Source organism: Wasmannia auropunctata, unplaced genomic scaffold (assembly GCF_000956235.1).
Source record: "Wasmannia auropunctata unplaced genomic scaffold, wasmannia.A_1.0 LD334204.1, whole genome shotgun sequence".
Lineage (NCBI taxonomy): Eukaryota > Metazoa > Arthropoda > Insecta > Hymenoptera > Formicidae > Wasmannia > Wasmannia auropunctata.
The window spans coordinates 14685-32307 of NW_012028686.1; the positions used below are offsets into that span (position 1 = coordinate 14685).

Sequence of the window (17623 nt, forward strand, 5' to 3'; positions counted from 1 at the left end):
ATTGTTTTGCTAATCAATTGTTCGGTTTGATAGTCAAAATAAGCTATAACAATAACGCGTATAATATTGTCATATTAATATCGATATATCAAAAATTATAATTAACTAATTAATACTCCTGTTGTAATAAATATTTTTAGTAAATTAACCACCAGTAGTATTATTTTTTATTTCTATTAGAATAAATTCCTTATTAAATTGAAAATATGTTAATTTAATTTCAATTAAACTGGTTAAAGTATGCAATAATAAAAATATGATCATATAATTATTGCAAAGCATTAAATAAAAATGTACGCATATCTTATATCTTTGTTTTTTGCTCGGATTTCTAACTTATTCTCATTATCGATCATCACCACAAATCTTGCATGTTTCATCGTACGTAACTGTACATGCTTACTCATGCTAGCAATCTAATGCATCATCTGATGTGTTATTACGTTCTGAATCATTTTAAGAAGAAAAAATTGAGAAGATATATATACAACAGTTTCATTTATTTCGTTCAAATTCAAATCATTCACGACATTCACTTAATTCATAGGATAAAAAAGCGTGATAAAATGATAAGTATTATCATAACTTGTCTCTACTATTGTACCATGACCTTCGTTATATACGCGTAGATTTTCATGTAAAAGCCGTTCTATAATAGAGTGAACGCATAGTCATAAGCTGAAAGCTGTAAGAAATTGACCCACCACAATCGAATGTAAGAATAATTGATTATGATTGGTCAATTTCTTATGGTTTATAAGCTTAGAACTATATTTACGCTATTGTAGAACGGCCTTATACAGCATAAGTAATTCTATTTTTTATTTATTATAAGATTTAAAATAAGTAACAAATTCATAAACATCAGCTAAGATCGAATATATCAAGTTTATTTTTTGTTCATCTATATCTCAAATTATAATTTACATATTTAAATACTTAAAATGCAAATATTTAAAGCGTTTCAAACGTTACTTTTTTATACATAAAACATATGCTATTAAAAACCGCATATAAGATATAAGATATAAATATAAAACATGTAAAATTGTTTTATATATGATCATATTTTATATATTTATAAATATAAAACATTATACATAAAATATTTAAAACAATTACAAAGATTATATAACTACATTAAGATATATTTTAAATTTAAAAATTGATACCTCTTATATATATATATATATATATATATATATATATATATAATAATTTTTATCAGTTGTATATACTATCTATTCCTCGACACGAAACAGTTACGTACGTAATAAGTTACATATGGATTATAAATTTACCTGTACTGATTCTGCTTCTTTTCGTCTCGTTACAATACTATGCCGTCGTAACTCCGTAATGCGCGGTCGTCCCTCTGTCGCATGAAGATATGCTCCTTATTTGACGAGAATATCAACCTAGATCCGTGGGATCCTTCGATCGACTTGTCTTGCATAAGCAACTGATATCCCGCGTCGAACATCGAAAGGAACATCTGCCTCGCACTAGTACGTTTATTGTCAAGCGCGCGCATAAATCCCAAACGTGCGCAGCGCCTCGCGACTCGCGTTGCGTGCGGCGTGCGTGCGCATACACGTGCGCGTGTGCGTGACCGCCGTTGCGTGACGTATGCACGTATGTACTATGTACGTGCACGCCGCGACGCAGCATCAAGCCAGTCGAGCTGCCATATGTGTGTGCGCGCACGCACGCGCACACGTGCGCGCGGTTGGTGTGTGTGTGCCCGCGTTGTGTGTGTGTGTGGTGTGTGTATGTGGCGCGCGCGCGCGCGGGTGCGTTTTGTGCAACGTTACGTACGTTATCTACGGCGCCAGCCAGCCAACGCGTAGCGTATCGCATCGCATCGCCTCGTCGATTCCCTCGTCGACGAAGAGAGAGTTCGTCGTCGCGTTCGCGCGTCACCTGCGGCTCACGACCCGCGATCGGTAGTCGAGTCAAGAATCGGAGGGGACAAGGACCCGCGCCCGCGCGGCGAATCGGCTGCTCCGAAGCCGCGGTGCGATATTCCCAGCGGCGCCGCGAACAGGTTGAAGCCGTTGAAGGAGCGTCGTCCGGCCCCCGCGCGCAACCTATATTTTTGTACTCTCCATGGAAGGGCCATGTAACCTATGCTGTGAGTATCGACTTGGGGCGAATTACGCGCGACTCGCGCCTCCGACCGGCCCTCCCGGAACGCGGCAACAGGTTCGCGAACGACGCGGCAGGCGAGGCCACGGGGACGGGGGCCTCGCGGAAGCCGCGTTCCCCGGAACCGTTCGCCGCGTTCCGAGAGAGGTTATGGGAGGACGTTCTCGTAATACAATATAATATATATATCAAAACGTAACTTCTGGCTGCACCCATCGTGTACAAAGCTTTTTCCTTGTCTCTCTTTACCTTGGATTTGTTTTTTTTTTCTTTCCTCCTTTAGACACTGTGTGTTGATCGCATTGTGAAATGTAAGCGAATAAATTGATTTCACTTTCAGAGTGAAGTGTAGCAAATGGAAGGTTTTAAGGTGAAAGATGAACCGATGGATGCATTAGCCATAGACAGTCAGGTTATGGTAAACTTTTTGTATGAAACAGCAGCAGGTATACGGCGTACTCCTGGCGCTGTCCAGAGTCTAACGTAACGATTACTTTAAGGATGAGAACATTGTGAGCGTCGTGCTTAAGGAGGAACCAGGCGACAGATTTGATCCCGACTACATGGAGGATATTTGCTCAGGCACTTTCGAGAAGGGCACTCTGTTTTTGCCTATCGAAAACAATGAGGTGGATTTCTCCAACGAAATGGTATGTATATAACAAGCGTACAGCTGTGTAATCCTTTTGATATAATTTTACATCCGCATAGATTCCAAATTTCGAGTAACGTTAGCCATTTAATAAAAATGCGACTTGTTTTTGTGACATTTATACATGTCGTGTCGCAACGTCTTTTCTAACAGCCTTGTGAACTTTCGCAGGTGAAGTTGGAGCTGGAAGGAGAATCGACAAGCCATCAAAACTGGTCGCAAATAGCAAATGCTAATTTATGTGACAAGGAGGATGTGATGCAGCGATGCTTGACTAATACAAATTTTATACAAACGCAAGATCCCGACAAGCACCATGGATTCTGTCAAAATGGGCAACAAGCGAAATTTTACAAGATCCAATGCTCAATCTGCAAGAAATGGTTTCTGAACAATGATTCCATGGTCACGCATCTAAGGTCGCACTGTAGTGGAAGTCAATGCGAGGTTTGTCAGCAGACTTTTACCGACAACTCTAGCCTGCACGCCCATATGTTAACTCACGTTGGAATGAGCCCGTTAGAATGCAACATCTGTCAGAAAAGATTCGCCTATAAGTGGAGCTTGAGGAGCCACATGCAATTGCATGTGCTGGATAAACCGTACGATTGCGACGCGCTCCAGCAAGCTTTTATGAAGCGAACTATGAATGAACAGATGATGCAGATGGAGGACAGACCCTTCGAATGTGACGTGTGTCACGTGACGTTTAAGGAGAAAATTAATTTGAATCGACACATGTCCAATCACTCGAGTGTGGACAAACCCTACAAATGCACGATCTGTTTCGAGGCGTTCAAGGAAAAGGCAAAGCTGAACATGCATTTGCCGTTGCACACGGGAAACAAGCATTTCAAGTGTACGTTGTGTCATAGAGCGTTCGCCCAGAAGACTGCGCTCAACAATCACATGCTGGCGCATAGCGGTGAGAAACCGCACGCGTGTAACATATGTGAGAAAACGTACAAGAGAAAATCTGAATTGATTAGGCATACCATGGTTCACACCGGTGAGCGACCGTACGAGTGTAAAGAATGCTTGATGACTTTCCGAGAGAAGGCCAAATTGAATTCCCACATGTTGGTCCATACGGGCGAGAAACCGCACGAGTGCCACGTCTGCCACAAGGCGTGCGCGAGGAAATCGGATTTGAACAGTCACATGTTGTTACACACCGGTGGCCAGTACGATTGCAAGGTTTGCGACAAAATCTTCACCAGGAAGTCGGATCTGAATCGGCATACTCTAATACACACCGGTGAGAAACCATTTGCGTGCAATATGTGCGACATGGCGTTCCGGGAGAAGACGCGATTGAACTCGCACATGATCATACACACGGGCGATAAGCGACACGCGTGTCATATCTGCTCTAAAACATTCAAGGAAAAGTCGTCGTTGAGGAAACATATGTTAAGTCACACCGGTGACAGACCGTACGAATGTTACGTATGTCACAAAGCTTTCACGCAGAAGAGTACGTTGAACAGCCACATCCTGGTACACGCCGGTGAGAGACCATTTGAATGTAGTACTTGTCAAAAAATATTCAAAGACAAAGCAGCGTTGAAAAAGCACTTGTTGGTGCACGTTAACGAAAAAACTCACGAATGTCTTATTTGTATGAAAAAATTCGCCCATAAAACAGCATTAAATAGTCACCTCTCCTCAAATCACATATCCTAACTACACGGATCTAGTCTATTACGGCTTTCTGTTTCTTTACATTGAGCACCGTATGTTTGTAGTTGTATAGCATATTTCCATGATTACACCTATATCTGTTTTATATGCCAATAGGTCTGATAAAGTCGTATTTTTTCCTGTGTATGGACAAATAATAAATTAATTTCTAAGTAAATTGCTAAGTTACTTAATGGTCCTATCTGAGTAAATTGTTTATAGCCCATGCATTGCATTTAATGTAAACTAAATATTATAAAATTATATCTATAAGTACAAATTATTACATTGGACATTAAAAAAATAAAACATACTTTAGAAAAAAGAAATAAAGAAGCAAATAAAATACGTATATGAAAATTTGGAACTCAAAAAAAGATGTTTATAATAATGCTACAAAGATATTAAAACTGTTTTTATTTTTTTCTAAAATTCTAAGCTGAAAAAGACGAAAATGTTATAATTAATATAAAAAATTATTGGCTGAAAGCGAGATTGAATTAAATTATAGAAAAATAATTTTAACAAATAAGTATATGTAATAGAGAAGCAATTATTGGTACAGAATGGTACAGATAAAAACGAAAAAGTATCAGATGCTGATTTTTACACATATATTTATTTAATCTATAAGAAAGATATGTAATACGTTCCGTATTTCCATGTAGTTGAGAATTAAAAGATATCTGGAACATACAAAATGTTACAAAATTAATTAAAAATTATTAAATTATTATTGTTGAAATCATCATACAACATTTTATACATCCCTAGCTAATTGTAATTTGTAACATTCAATATTTTCAAAAGTTTATTGCTTTATAAACTGTAATTGTGCCACATCCGTTATCTTTTAATAATACAGTTTATAGCAGAAATTAAAAAAAAAATTGATTAGTATTGAAATAGAAGTGATGAATATGTAATCTATTAAACTATTTTTATTGCAATACTGCGCTTACTTGAAATCGTTTTTTACTACAGCATACATTAAAGTGTGACGTCAAAAGCGAGAGATTGCGAAATTTGTTCTTGCACTTTGGAAAATAAATTAGTTTTTCTTATGCCATTACATACGTTCGATACTATAAATTGTAAAATATAAAAAAACTTATTAAATCTTACATTTATATATTTTGATAAATTTATACATTTAATTCGCATGTATTGATATTAATATATTTATAAAATTAACTTTATAATAGGTAATTTATCGTTGAGAATTTACAGCTGCTTATTAATTCATGAACCGAAATAGAAAATATATCTTCTGATATCTTTTAATAATATCAAATATCTTAATATTGTTCTATATGAGTTTGTCACACATGAATAGTATGCGAAAAACTTAATTCGTATGTATACTTAGTTTTTTTTTTTTCTTTAATTACTTTAATACATTTTTATTTCTATTGAGACAAAGTACTATGTGAGTTTAATATTAATATATAGTTAAAGGAAAACATTTTCATATGATCTCTTGTTCTCTTTATTTTATTATATTATTATAATTTAATGTGATGTAATACAATGCGATATAATACGAATAGAATGAGGAGACACAGAAACTTTCATTATGATAGTTGGGGATTATCAATTTATTTATTTTTTTTTTTTAGATTTTAATATATACCTTTTATTGATGCGTTTCCCCGCCCAATATCCTCATTTTTATCGTCCATATCCTCCCATACCTCCGTATCCTCCCATACCTCCTCCGTATCCTTGCCCCATATTGTATCCTCCTCCCATACCGTATCCCATTCCTCGTCCCATATTTCCACCCATATTATAACCATTGCTCCAGCTTCCTCTGCGACCGTTGCCTCGTCTTCCTCCCATGCCAAGCATGCTCTCTAATCCTAATATATTTATATAAGTAAATTTAAAATTTGTTTAAAATTCAATTCTAAAGATTTAATTATAGTATGATATAATCAAGATTTAATTATAATAATGATATACATCCATAATTATGATATAATTAGGATATAACACATTAATTATATTCTAAAAGTTAGAAGATTAATTGGATTAGAAAACTTAAATGAATATCTTTAGTTGCTGATTTTTTCTCAGACACGATATAAATAACATAACACTTCAATTAAAAGCAATCCTGTAATTATTAACTTTATTAAATAATTAAAAATTAAATATCTTTAATTGACATCAAAGAAGACATGAAAAAAATAAAAATATAGAATGTGATATAATAATTTATTAATCTATGTAAATAATATTTTAAAATATAAATATTAATCAAAACTTTATATAAAATAATCCCAAAATTTAGTTTTTTTAGAATACAAATTGTAATAATTAATCAATTCTGCTTTAAAATAGCCATAAAATTAATTTATATCTTAACTCTTTTAGGATATAAATTTTATTATTAAAATTATTCTACATTGGATATTAATTAATAATAGAATTACATCACGTCGCGAACCTGATCATATTCTTTAATTAAGTATTCTCATAATATAAATAATAAGACTTACCAAACTGTGCGCTACATAATTGAATCAATAACGCTAATAGAAGCGAAATTAATATAATGATTTTCATGATGAACTGGATTCTCGAGAAACACACAGCGAGCCTCGGAAGAAAAACAACTGAGCCTATGGACTAAAAACGTCCTTTTATACATTTCTCAGCGAGCCGTAACTACTTCTGCGTTGTAAGAATATTAAGGATAATAGCTTGCTCGTTAACATACACTACGTATTTGATACGTTGATTATCCATTCCCTCGGAATATTAAGATCGAATATTATTGCCTGTGTTATGGAAAATTCCTTATTTATATATTTGTTTAAAGATTTAATTAAGGAATATCTCTATAAGATAAAAAATGATAGGGTAAAGATAATGAGAATTAATAGTTTTTAGTGGAATATTCTATAGAGTTTTCATGGAATATTTACATTACGACCAATTATCGATCATATAACCGATAATTAGTGCTTGTGACGTAAATCATTATTCTAGGAAATCTATTTATTTTTTCGATCGATTAACTGTAATATATGTACAAAAAAGGAAAATTTTATTCGTATCGATTGCGATAAATGAATGATACGTCATATAAATATAAAATCTCTTTATACATAAAGTTTTACATGAGAGGCGTTTAGTATTTTAATGATTAAGTGGCGACGTAAAATGTGTATTATATTTCGAAATTACATCGTCGTCTGCATTTATTATATTTTTTAATATTCGCTTTCTTATTAAACTGGTTAACCCTTCACGTCGATAGGACGATTTCCTGACCAGCCTGCAATCAAATGATAGTTTAATATTATTTTTAATGTTCTTTCCTATAATTTTCCATTAAATTACCTCTAAATACAAATATTAAAAAAAAATAATTCTATCGGAAACTTACTTCCGGCACTACTACTGGCAAAGGCGGAGGCACCGCTAGAAGCCCAAGAATTAGATCCATCTTGATTTTGTGCTCCATTTGGAGACAAATTTCCGCCAAAATTATTGGCAGGTCCTACAAACACGAAATTGTTTTTTTACATTTCCATATAAACCAGTTGTTGTCTTATTTATCTTATTATATTAGCGTGCTAAAAACTTTTAAACCATATATCTTCAAGTAAAACTCTGAACTTGTTTAAAAATAAAACAATTAAAAATTGATAAACAGAGTATTTTATCTTTGAAAAAGTTTATTTGTTGTAATATAATTTGAATTAAATGCGACTTGTTTAAAAAATATTCCAAATTTAAAATAAAATACAAATCTTTTTGAAAACTGATTGCAACAAGCTGATGACATTTGCCATATTATCTTATAACAGATAGAAATGCATATATTGGGAAGCAGCATTGCTAGATATTACAATGATATCAAATTAACTATGCTGATGCAAATAGTGTGTGTACAGCTTTCATAGTCAAAGAACGGAAACGGATACTTGGAACCGGCGCTTAGTATTAATTAAGATGTTGCTATCTTTGATTTATGCATCATTGTACGAAGGAACGCATCAATCACACGCGTATTTCCAATCCCTCGTAATGCAAACGCGGCTGACCTTGAAGCCATTTTTCCCATTGTGAGAGAGAAATTATGCTCTTATCTCGCGTATATTCGTCTTGTTTCAAAAAAATGCCACTACAATGTCTCGCTAAGACGTGATATTAGCCGTGAGAAAACTTCCGTTGGTATGATCTACTTGACATCGCGGAGATATAAACGCCATGGAATTATGAATGCATCGTTGACTTGATTTACAGTCTTATATACTCCCTCATTCTAATCTTAATGATCGTGCGGCTCGTTAACGCAACGCTAGTTATTTAATTTTGAACTATCCGTTTGCCTGTTCATTTTCAGATCATCAGTTTTAATTTGAATATAAACAAAGAAACGAACTTGTTTTCTGTTAAGTACATTTAACTATAGTGTTATTTTAATTATTAGTTTCAATAAGTTTTATTGAATTCACATCCATATATCATTGTGATATTACTTATACTTTGAGATCTAATATTTGCAATAATCCTTACTTTTTTTTTAAAGAAAATATAAAAATATTATTGCTTTAATTAAAAAAATATATTTTTTTTAATTTTCAAATAATTGTAAAATATTGTACGCTAAATTATATTTTTTTGTAACTTTAAGGATATCATATAGCACTAATTATTTTTTACTTTTAAAACGTGGCGTTTTTTACTGAAAGTTGTGCCTTCAAATTTTTTTTCATAGATTTTGTTTTGATTGCAAATGTCCATGTTAAAAGTTGTTAAGCTACAAACCTGGCGCGCCAGAGAAAGAACCGGCAAAACTAGAACTGGAAGCCTGCGCAGAGCTGGAAGCTTGAGCAGAGCTGACAGATCCAGCATAAGCTCTCGCCTGGGCACCGCCAACGGACGCCGCTAAATTGTTCCCTCCTGATCCGGGATGACCTGCGCCGACAGCGAAATGACTGGATACAGGACCAATTCCGGAATTCCCGGGCCCACCAGGAACATTGCCAACGCCTCCTGGATTTCCAGTACCGGTTCCAACATTTCCACCAAACGCTCCTCCTGGATTTTTATCGCCTGCGTAGCTTCCACTGCCGGCTGTTCCACATCCAAACAGACCCAGCTTACATTGTAATGGTCCTTGAGGATTACCTCCTGATTGAGGATAAGCTCTATTTCCATCTTGTGGGGAAGCACCGCCGGCATGAAAACCGCCTTTTACACCACCGTAACCGCCACTTCCTGGTGCTCCCGATCCAGGAAAACTTCCTGGTGTTCCCGATCCCGGATAATTTCCTGGTGTTCCCGAGCCAGGGAAACTTCCTGGTGTTCCCGATCCAGGATAACTTCCTGGTGCTCCCGATCCCGGATAATTTCCTGGTGTTCCCGAGCCAGGATAACTTCCTGGTGTTCTCGATCCAGGATAATTTCCTGGTGTTCCCGATCCAGGATAACTTCCTGGTGTTTCCGAGCCAGGGAAACTTCCTGGTGCTCCGGATCTATCTGAGTGTGTACCATATGACGGACCGCCACTTTCTGGTATCTTTTCTTTGAGCGGAATCACAGCACTAGGATTATCACCGATATTTTCTCTTCTATTACCATTCGGAAAAAGATTTTCTTGACCAATAGGCTTGACCAATAGGTTTTCTTCTCCATGAGGAATCACATTTCTATCATTGTATCCAGGATTACGATTATTCCAATTCGGATCGAGAAAAAGATTTCCTTGACCGATTGGTTTATCTGTAGTTTCAATCCAGGGAGATGAAACACTGCTTGGAGTACCGCCTTAACAATGGAGTAAGATAGTAATGGAGTAAGTTTTTACAAGTAAAAACACATATTACAAGTAAAAATATTTAATTTATTATTAAAATTTTGAGAAATTAGTATCGTATTATTTTGGAATATTTTAGTCATAATCTCATTATTTTTAGTAAAACAGCGATCTTATATAAAATTATATATTTTGTGTAACTTTTATATGATGAATTCTAAATAAATTTTTTAAAATTTAGGACTACTATACTTTAAAACCAACAAATAATCAATGCGCAATTTGAATAAACTGGAAATTAAATGTCCATAAATTTACGCAAAAAGATCCACTTTAAACGAATAGATTTATACTGTTGTTAATTCACATATCGATCTATTTCACTTATTATTGTATATTTTTTTTATTTTACGTAATAAATTGCATCCTAAACATAAATTTTTTGTTACAGAAAATTTTCTTATACTTTTTTATTTATAAAATATTGTTTTGGTATAAAAGTAAAAAATATATAAAATAGTAAGATTCAAAATTTTCAATTATCACATACCTCCATCTACATATAAGAATGGATTTTCCTTATTCCATGGCTCATTTTCCGGTGTTTCATTTCCACTTGCGCCTTCAATAAGAATTAAAATCAAAATTTAGTTTTAATCATATTTATAATTACCAAACAGCACATTTCTTATTATTTTACATATTATTTAAAAAACTAAATATTAAAATAATCGTTTAAATAATTCGTAAAATATCGTTAATTGCCTAAATAATAAAATATAATCGTTTATATTTGTAATATTCATTTAAAGTGTTTTAGTCAATTTGTAAATATTATATCTCATTTTTCTTTTTGCTTACCTTGCGTTCCAGGATAAATTGGCCTAATACCGGCTCTATTAAAATTTGAATCTGGTCCAGCATATACAGTTCCAATATTTGGCACATTTCCATCGCCAGTTCCAGCGGGATAATATGTTTTATTAACGCCACTAGGCCCGGTTGCTCCACACAATCCGTGTGCTGGTACATTGCCTCTTCCACCACAACCGCTATCGCAATTATAATTTCCACAACATCCTCCGCAATTACTACTTCCTTGCGGACCTCCACAATTTTCACCTGGTTTGCATCCAGGCCCGCTTCCATGTCCTGGTTGTACCTGGCCTGGCCACGTCCCACTTCCATCTCCAGGTTGTTTGCTAGGCCAACTTCCACTTCCGCTTGTAGGATGTCCGCTTCCATGTCCTGGTTGTACCTGGCCTGGCCACGTCCCACTTCCATCTCCAGGTTGTTGGCTAGGCCAACCTCCACTTCCGCTTGCAGGATGTCTAGTAGGCCACACTCTGCCTCCAGCTTGAGGTTGCTTGTGAGGCAAAATTCCGCTAACGCTTGGATAATGCCTATCAGGCGTAATTCCACTTCCATCTTCAGGTTTTCCGCTAGACCAAGGTCTGGAGGTGCTTCCAGGCTGTCCTCCAGACCAAGTACTACTTTCAATATTAGGATATGTATGAGGAACATTTCCATATGCAGGTCTAGTACTTCCGACAGAACCTTTAACCCCGGGAGTATAACGTGAGCTTCCTCTATATGCTGGTGTTGTATCATATAACGAGGGAGTTGTTCCTGTTATGCTATGAGAGCTGTATGTACCAGGAGACGATGTTCCAAACACGCTTGTACCAGCACTTGCAGTTGCGCTACTACTCGCAACATTAAAATTAGGTTGATTCGGTTCTCTTCTGTCGTATGGAGCAGATAACGTAGGACTTGGGATGCTAACGTGGCTAAACGGCGGTTTAGTTGTTCTAAATCCAGTATTTGACGTTGGAAATCCAGTATGAGGAGTACTATGCCAAGTGCTACTTCCGCTTCCAGTCTGACCAGTGCCTAACCAGGAAGCGGTAGTACTATAACCACCATAACTCGGTTTCGTGATACCTGGATACACATAAGGATTCTCAGTTGATGATTCGGGTGATTTTCCAGGAGCAAATGAATTAATTTGATCTCCAAGAACAGTTCTAGGTGAACTGGTTCCTCCATATGGTCCTTTATTGGTAGTTCCGAAAGTACTTGTTACAGTTGCAGGCGTACTATAAAAACCAGGTTCGGGTTTGTTGTAACCTCCAAGAACGTAGTCGCTATCAGTATTAGAGGGTGCTTGATACGTTCCATATGGTTGATATGTTCCTTGTGGTGCCTGGGTGTTTACTGGTTTATGGAGATCAAACGGATAATGATCTTTTCTTCCAAAGTTAGATGGTTGTCCATGAGGACTTCCAATACCAGATGTTACGCTCGCTCCAGCATAAGCGCCAGCATATGTGCCTGTACAAGTAGAAGTATTATATATGTTTATTTATATTAACATTCTAAAGAATTTTAAGTTGATAGATATTCCACCGTTTCTCATGTAATTCTTTCAATAAAAATTAAGTTGTTTTCCGCATCGTTTTCTTATTTATTCAATTATTATTACGTTATAATTACAATATTATTTATACTAATTAATATTAATGACCAATAAGAATATCGAATTATGAGTACGCACTTTGTGTTCCAGGTTGTCCGTAAGGCCTATTCAGATTTTCCTGTGGATTTCCGTAACTACTTGGAGAAGATATGCCACTTCCTGTATGTGGTACCGGGAAAGAAGAACCGCTCGGAAATTGTTTGGTGTTCCATCCTTGTCCAGGTTTTGTCGTTGCGCTGAAGTTCGGAATAGGCGCACCAGGTCCCTGCGAAGAAGGAACCCTGCCGTCATGTCCACTTTCCCATGGCGACTTTGGCGAAGAGCCAAAACCACTCGGTGTTGTCCCTTGGTTCCAGTTTGACCAAGAGATCGGTGTTGTTCCAAAAGCACCCGTGGCTACGCTGCCATATCCAGGCTTTGATGTATCAGTAAATGGAGTATTCCAGCTGGATCCAGGTCTCGGGGTGCTTTCATAGCCACTGACTGGTCTCGTATATCCTGTTCCCGGATAGTTGGTACCGTCTAAAGGCCCGCCAAGGCTACCATCTGCCTTGACGCCGTCATCAACGTAGACGCCCGTAGGTCCCGTCTTGTGTACTCCGGATGGATGCGATCCTGGTTTGTGTCCTCTACCAGGACCGTGATGATGCGCTTTATTGCTGGGCCTATATTGGCCATCATCGCATTCATCCCCATCGTTTTCGTCCCCCTCCTCCTCCGGCTCATCTCGTTCCCAGTAATCGTCATTCTCCCATTTGCATTTAGAGCAGTCGTTCTTATTATAGACGTGACCTGCGCCTTTTATTCCGTGATCATGACTGGCGCCATATCCCGAAGGCGTGCCGTAAGATTTTACACCACGGTTATAAGCATTGTTATCGCGGGGAAAACCGGTGCTGCCGTAACTACGAATTCCCTTATTACTATCGTGAGCGCCAGAAATATTTTCTGCGTCTTCAAGCGCACCGGCGCTGCTTAATGCAGGTGCACTGGCTCCATCGCGCGTACCAGCTGATACGCTACCTAAAAAAATTCATACATAAGAGTCAATTTTAGCAGTGTTTAAATTATGATATACGTGAGCATACCTTTTCGTTTCTTTTTTTCTTTTTATTTATTCGAAGTTTACGTGGAAGTTACAATCAAAGTTTTAAACATCACATACTTAATTAATATTCATTTTATGTACATACGTCCATTAACGCCGAAACATTCTCACATGGAATCATCAGGTATCATTGTAAATAGCGGTCCGGATATTAAATATCGAAATTTGTATTGCGCAGGAGAATAAGTCTTTATTCTCGCGGAAAGAACTTATACTTCTCATTTATCCATAATAAATTTGATCTCGACACTTTCTGGATGAAGGTTGTAAATTTAAAATAATTCGTAATATGTTTCACAATACAGATGAAAACGATTGTACTTCTTCGCAGATAGGCTAACAACCATATATGTAATTATGACGCGATGGCACCTAAGAGGTGGCCTCCAATATTTATAAAGATGATTTCATTGAGTTGTACACAAAGGAGGATTTAATGTACACACTAAAGGAGCCGCTATTGCTTTCATTGTCTAATGCACGTGCACTCGAAATTTAAAATAATACAAGTTTATATATAAGTGTATATATAATTTTAATAAATTACAATAAATTAACATGATTAAATTTGGTGTAATAAAAGAAAAATTTCCAAGTGTAATTATAAATTATATTATAAATTCATTAATTATTTACGATATTTTTACAATTGTTGATAATTATTAATCGATTTCTAAAATAATATAATCGATTTTTTAAGATAAATTAATATTATTCATTTAGAAGCAGACTACTTGATTTTAGAACGTTTGTATTTCTTAATTTTAATTTAATTTAATATATATTATTATAATATAGATCCTTTTCCTATTTATATCTTTCTTACACAATACAAAATTAAAAAAAAAACAGATAAAATTGTCAATAAAAAAATTATCTAATAAATGAGTGAGCATTTAAAGGATTGACTTTATTTTATACAAATGCACTTGCAATAATATTTTGATTCTTTTAGAAATACGACTCGCCGCTTGGGCGATAAATATTTATGCGGAACTAAAATAGATTTGACGACGTGGGGGACTACCTGAGCCGGCGTGAAACGCGCACGCGAAAAGCACCACAACCAGAGAACACTTCAAACTGCGGGTCCACATCTTAGCGATCTCGGCAGAGGCCGGCTCGCAAATGTTGCTTTACCAGTTGCTTCGTTTGCACTGTGGCGCCGGTTGCCGATCCATTGCCAAGAGTATCCTAACCGAAAGCTTGTATATATATGCACAAGGATACCCCCAACGGTGAAAGGGACCCCGCGGATCCCGAACACCGCCGCGAGCGATCCGCGAAGGTGGCATCCTCGGTGGCGCAGTCAGAGACGTTCGTACATTGCCGGACAATGAGTAATTATTGTTTCTATACTATTTACTACCACCAGACGAACGAGCTAAGAGAGAAATAGCAGGTGCGATCGGTGCAATGTAACAGAAATAGTGGGACTGGTTTGAGACGGTCCATTGCAGCCGGAGATGACTGCGTCATCGTTCTTTAGGAGTTTCCCCGGGAGAGACTTCAATGCTCGTCACGTTTGCGCATCCTGTATGGCATGCTGTGAGCGAATGATGCTAATCCATGCGCGTTTTGTACTCATCTCGCACAAGGAGGTTCTCAAAGTCTCTTCGTTTACCATATCTCTGTTAAAATAAATAATAGCTGATAAAAGATATTAATTACTTAAGTATCTATTCTTATTAAATATGTTATTTTTTGTTTGTCCAAAGGATTAAGTGAATCCAAGTATTCTTCGAATAACCATTCGCTAGCATATTATAAAATAATAAAATTTACTTTTCCTTTTTCAAGAAAAAAAGATATTTAATGAAAGCTTTCGATGTTTAAATTAGGCGGTACTTTGAAAACTGATAAATATCAATATTTTTTGTCTAAAAGACTATTTTACACATCTGTACTTCGCGTGAAATTTAAGGATTATAGAATTTTATTTATATAAGCCATATTATCTTTTTACGTACGTGTATATTTTATAATTAAATGTGTGTTTTTTTAATTCTTCAACTGTTTATCATATTACACAGCAGAGAGAATGCATACTATGTACATACATATAAAATTATAAATACAATTCTAGCCTAAATTTTGAAAAGAAATTAATATACATTTTCTAAAATAATAGTCATAATAATACAATAATAAAAAGAACTTTATATAAAGATGAGTTAATATTAGTACGTTCTGCTCTACGTACTTACATTTATTTCAATTTTAAAGACATTTTATCGTTGAAATCTCATAATTTTCATCATTGAATAGCTTTGTATTTATTAATTAATGCTTCTCGATAAAAGAGATGATCATTCATGATTTATTATTTTCCATTATTTAAACGCAACTTACAAAGTGTCGTATATAAACCCATAATCATAAATTACAAATTGTTTTCATTACATATATACGTTGCAGCTTACAATTAGATGTACTGAAATTATCAAATTATTACTTCAAAAGATATGCTGCTATTATCGTCAATTATAGTGTTGTGTGCATTTACGTGTAAATTGCAATTCTCGCGCAAATGATGCAAAATACCAATCCTTGAAATTAATTGGCTAATTTCTTTTATATAATAATCATTAAATTTATCTTTTCCAAGCGCGATTTTTCATTTCGCCGATGCACTCGTTTCTCGGATCATTTCTATTCTTAGAAGAAACCAATAAAAATCAATGCCGATATCCATTCCATTAAATGTCGTATTTATTTTTCTATTTATCGATATGCGCCAATTCCCATGCAAGATTAGATTAGAGTATCGTGGATTAGGTATGTGGAATGCATTTCGACAACGGAGGACTGGTTTTTCGACGAATCATTTACATCAAAATACGTCGGAATTCTTCCCGTATTGTGTATGCGCGTGAGAACTTCGGTGATATAAATGTCGCAGAACTATGCGATCGCGGTATGCACGTAAGAGAATAAAACGAAATTACGATTCATTGTATAATAATAATAATAATGACAATATTCACGATCATATGTGTGTATGTGGGTGCGTGAGTGCATGTGTATGTGTAGGTATTTTTAGATTGTATATGCTAGTTGTAACGTTTCCTCTACGTGCCGATATCCTGGATGGCAAAGTATGATCGTAATTGGGGAAAAAACACAGGGTATAAAAATACGACAAAATGCCACAAATCCTATCATGATGCAGAAGCAGATATTATCGAGGAAACGAAGATTTCAATTTCCTTATTATTACCGCCGTGTTACATCCGTGTTAACAGATTAATCGTGCGATCAACGAAATTCACGCAATACCGGATGCAGGCTAATCTTAGAAGATACCGACGCGCGTAATAATTTATCTGTCAAATTAGCAAGATTACATGTCGTTCTTTTAAAAAAGGCCGTTTTTTAATTGTCACGTTACAGTTGCAAGTCCTTCCCTTTCTTTCTCAAAAGTCCGCTTTACGCATAATTTTGACAAAATAACTCATCAAATCTTAAATTTGATCATGACCTTATAATGCTCATTAATATGATTTAATAGCTTCAAATAAAGATAAAATGATTATTTTAAATGTGTACAATATTTCTGTAGAAATACCTAAACGCAATGTTAATTAGTTTAATCTTTAATTTATGCAAAGTATAATTTCTAAAGAACGATCTGCGAACATTTTTAAATCTTTAATTCACGCAAAAGAAAAATATGCTGAATTAAAATAAATAAACTTATTGAAATCATTTTATAATATAAAGAAAAAACTAAACAAACTAATATATTTAACTTCAACTATTGAGTTTTAATAATAA

The 17623-nt window shown here is 35.4% G+C and overlaps 3 protein-coding genes across 7 annotated transcripts in view; 1 reads left to right on the top strand and 2 right to left on the bottom strand.

Annotated features, from left to right (window-relative positions):
• LOC105459165 (chymotrypsin-2-like) overlaps nucleotides 1-1620 on the bottom strand; it is a 4801-nt gene extending 3181 nt beyond the window's left edge. For both annotated transcript variants that reach the window (XM_011704949.1, XM_011704948.1), the window contains exon 1: nucleotides 1302-1620. The gene's annotated coding sequence lies outside the window, so the exon portion shown is untranslated. The remainder of the gene's footprint in view (nucleotides 1-1301) is intronic.
• A 125-nt stretch (nucleotides 1621-1745) lies between these two features.
• On the top strand, nucleotides 1746-4661 carry LOC105459164 (zinc finger protein OZF-like). Of its 3 annotated transcripts, XM_011704945.1 has the most exons (4): nucleotides 1746-2134; nucleotides 2489-2566; nucleotides 2649-2798; nucleotides 2972-4661. In XM_011704945.1, exons 2-4 carry the CDS (start codon nucleotides 2504-2506, stop codon nucleotides 4484-4486), a joined length of 1728 nt encoding a protein of 575 aa, XP_011703247.1. In that variant the 5' UTR covers nucleotides 1746-2134; nucleotides 2489-2503; the 3' UTR covers nucleotides 4487-4661. The 3 variants fall into 3 exon arrangements, with proteins under 3 accessions (XP_011703247.1, XP_011703248.1, XP_011703249.1); XM_011704946.1 differs by lacking the exon at nucleotides 2489-2566 and having other exon boundaries at nucleotides 1747-2134; nucleotides 2589-2798; XM_011704947.1 differs by lacking the exon at nucleotides 2489-2566 and having other exon boundaries at nucleotides 1747-2134.
• A 421-nt stretch (nucleotides 4662-5082) lies between these two features.
• On the bottom strand, nucleotides 5083-15262 carry LOC105459166 (collagen alpha-1(III) chain-like). 2 transcript variants are annotated; one of them, XM_011704951.1, is made up of 10 exons: nucleotides 14874-15262; nucleotides 12817-13761; nucleotides 11505-12593; nucleotides 11121-11408; nucleotides 10810-10881; nucleotides 9269-10270; nucleotides 7881-7994; nucleotides 6988-7769; nucleotides 6117-6345; nucleotides 5083-5169 (listed from the first exon to the last, which is right to left on the bottom strand). In XM_011704951.1, the coding sequence occupies exons 1-8, from the start codon at nucleotides 14941-14943 to the stop codon at nucleotides 7732-7734; spliced, it is 3618 nt and encodes a 1205-aa protein (XP_011703253.1). In that variant the 5' UTR covers nucleotides 14944-15262; the 3' UTR covers nucleotides 5083-5169; nucleotides 6117-6345; nucleotides 6988-7731. The 2 variants fall into 2 exon arrangements, with proteins under 2 accessions (XP_011703253.1, XP_011703252.1); XM_011704950.1 differs by having other exon boundaries at nucleotides 11121-12593.
• Nucleotides 15263-17623: the final 2361 nt, after the last annotated feature.

Excerpts from the sequence above, each read along its gene's own strand:
- LOC105459164 (XM_011704945.1), top strand. The coding sequence starts at position 2,504 with ATGGAAGGTTTTAAGGTGAAAGATGAACCGATGGATGCATTAGCCATA. Across the intron at positions 2,567-2,648 it reads CCATAGACAGTCAGGTTATG|GATGAGAACATTGTGAGCGT; the intron begins GTAAACTTTTTG and ends GATTACTTTAAG. Across the intron at positions 2,799-2,971 it reads TGGATTTCTCCAACGAAATG|GTGAAGTTGGAGCTGGAAGG; the intron begins GTATGTATATAA and ends GAACTTTCGCAG.
- LOC105459166 (XM_011704950.1), bottom strand. The coding sequence starts at position 14,943 with ATGTGGACCCGCAGTTTGAAGTGTTCTCTGGTTGTGGTGCTTTTCGCG. Across the intron at positions 10,271-10,809 it reads ATTCTTATATGTAGATGGAG|GCGGTACTCCAAGCAGTGTT; the intron begins GTATGTGATAAT and ends TCCATTGTTAAG. Across the intron at positions 7,995-9,268 it reads TTCTTTCTCTGGCGCGCCAG|GACCTGCCAATAATTTTGGC; the intron begins GTTTGTAGCTTA and ends TCGTGTTTGTAG.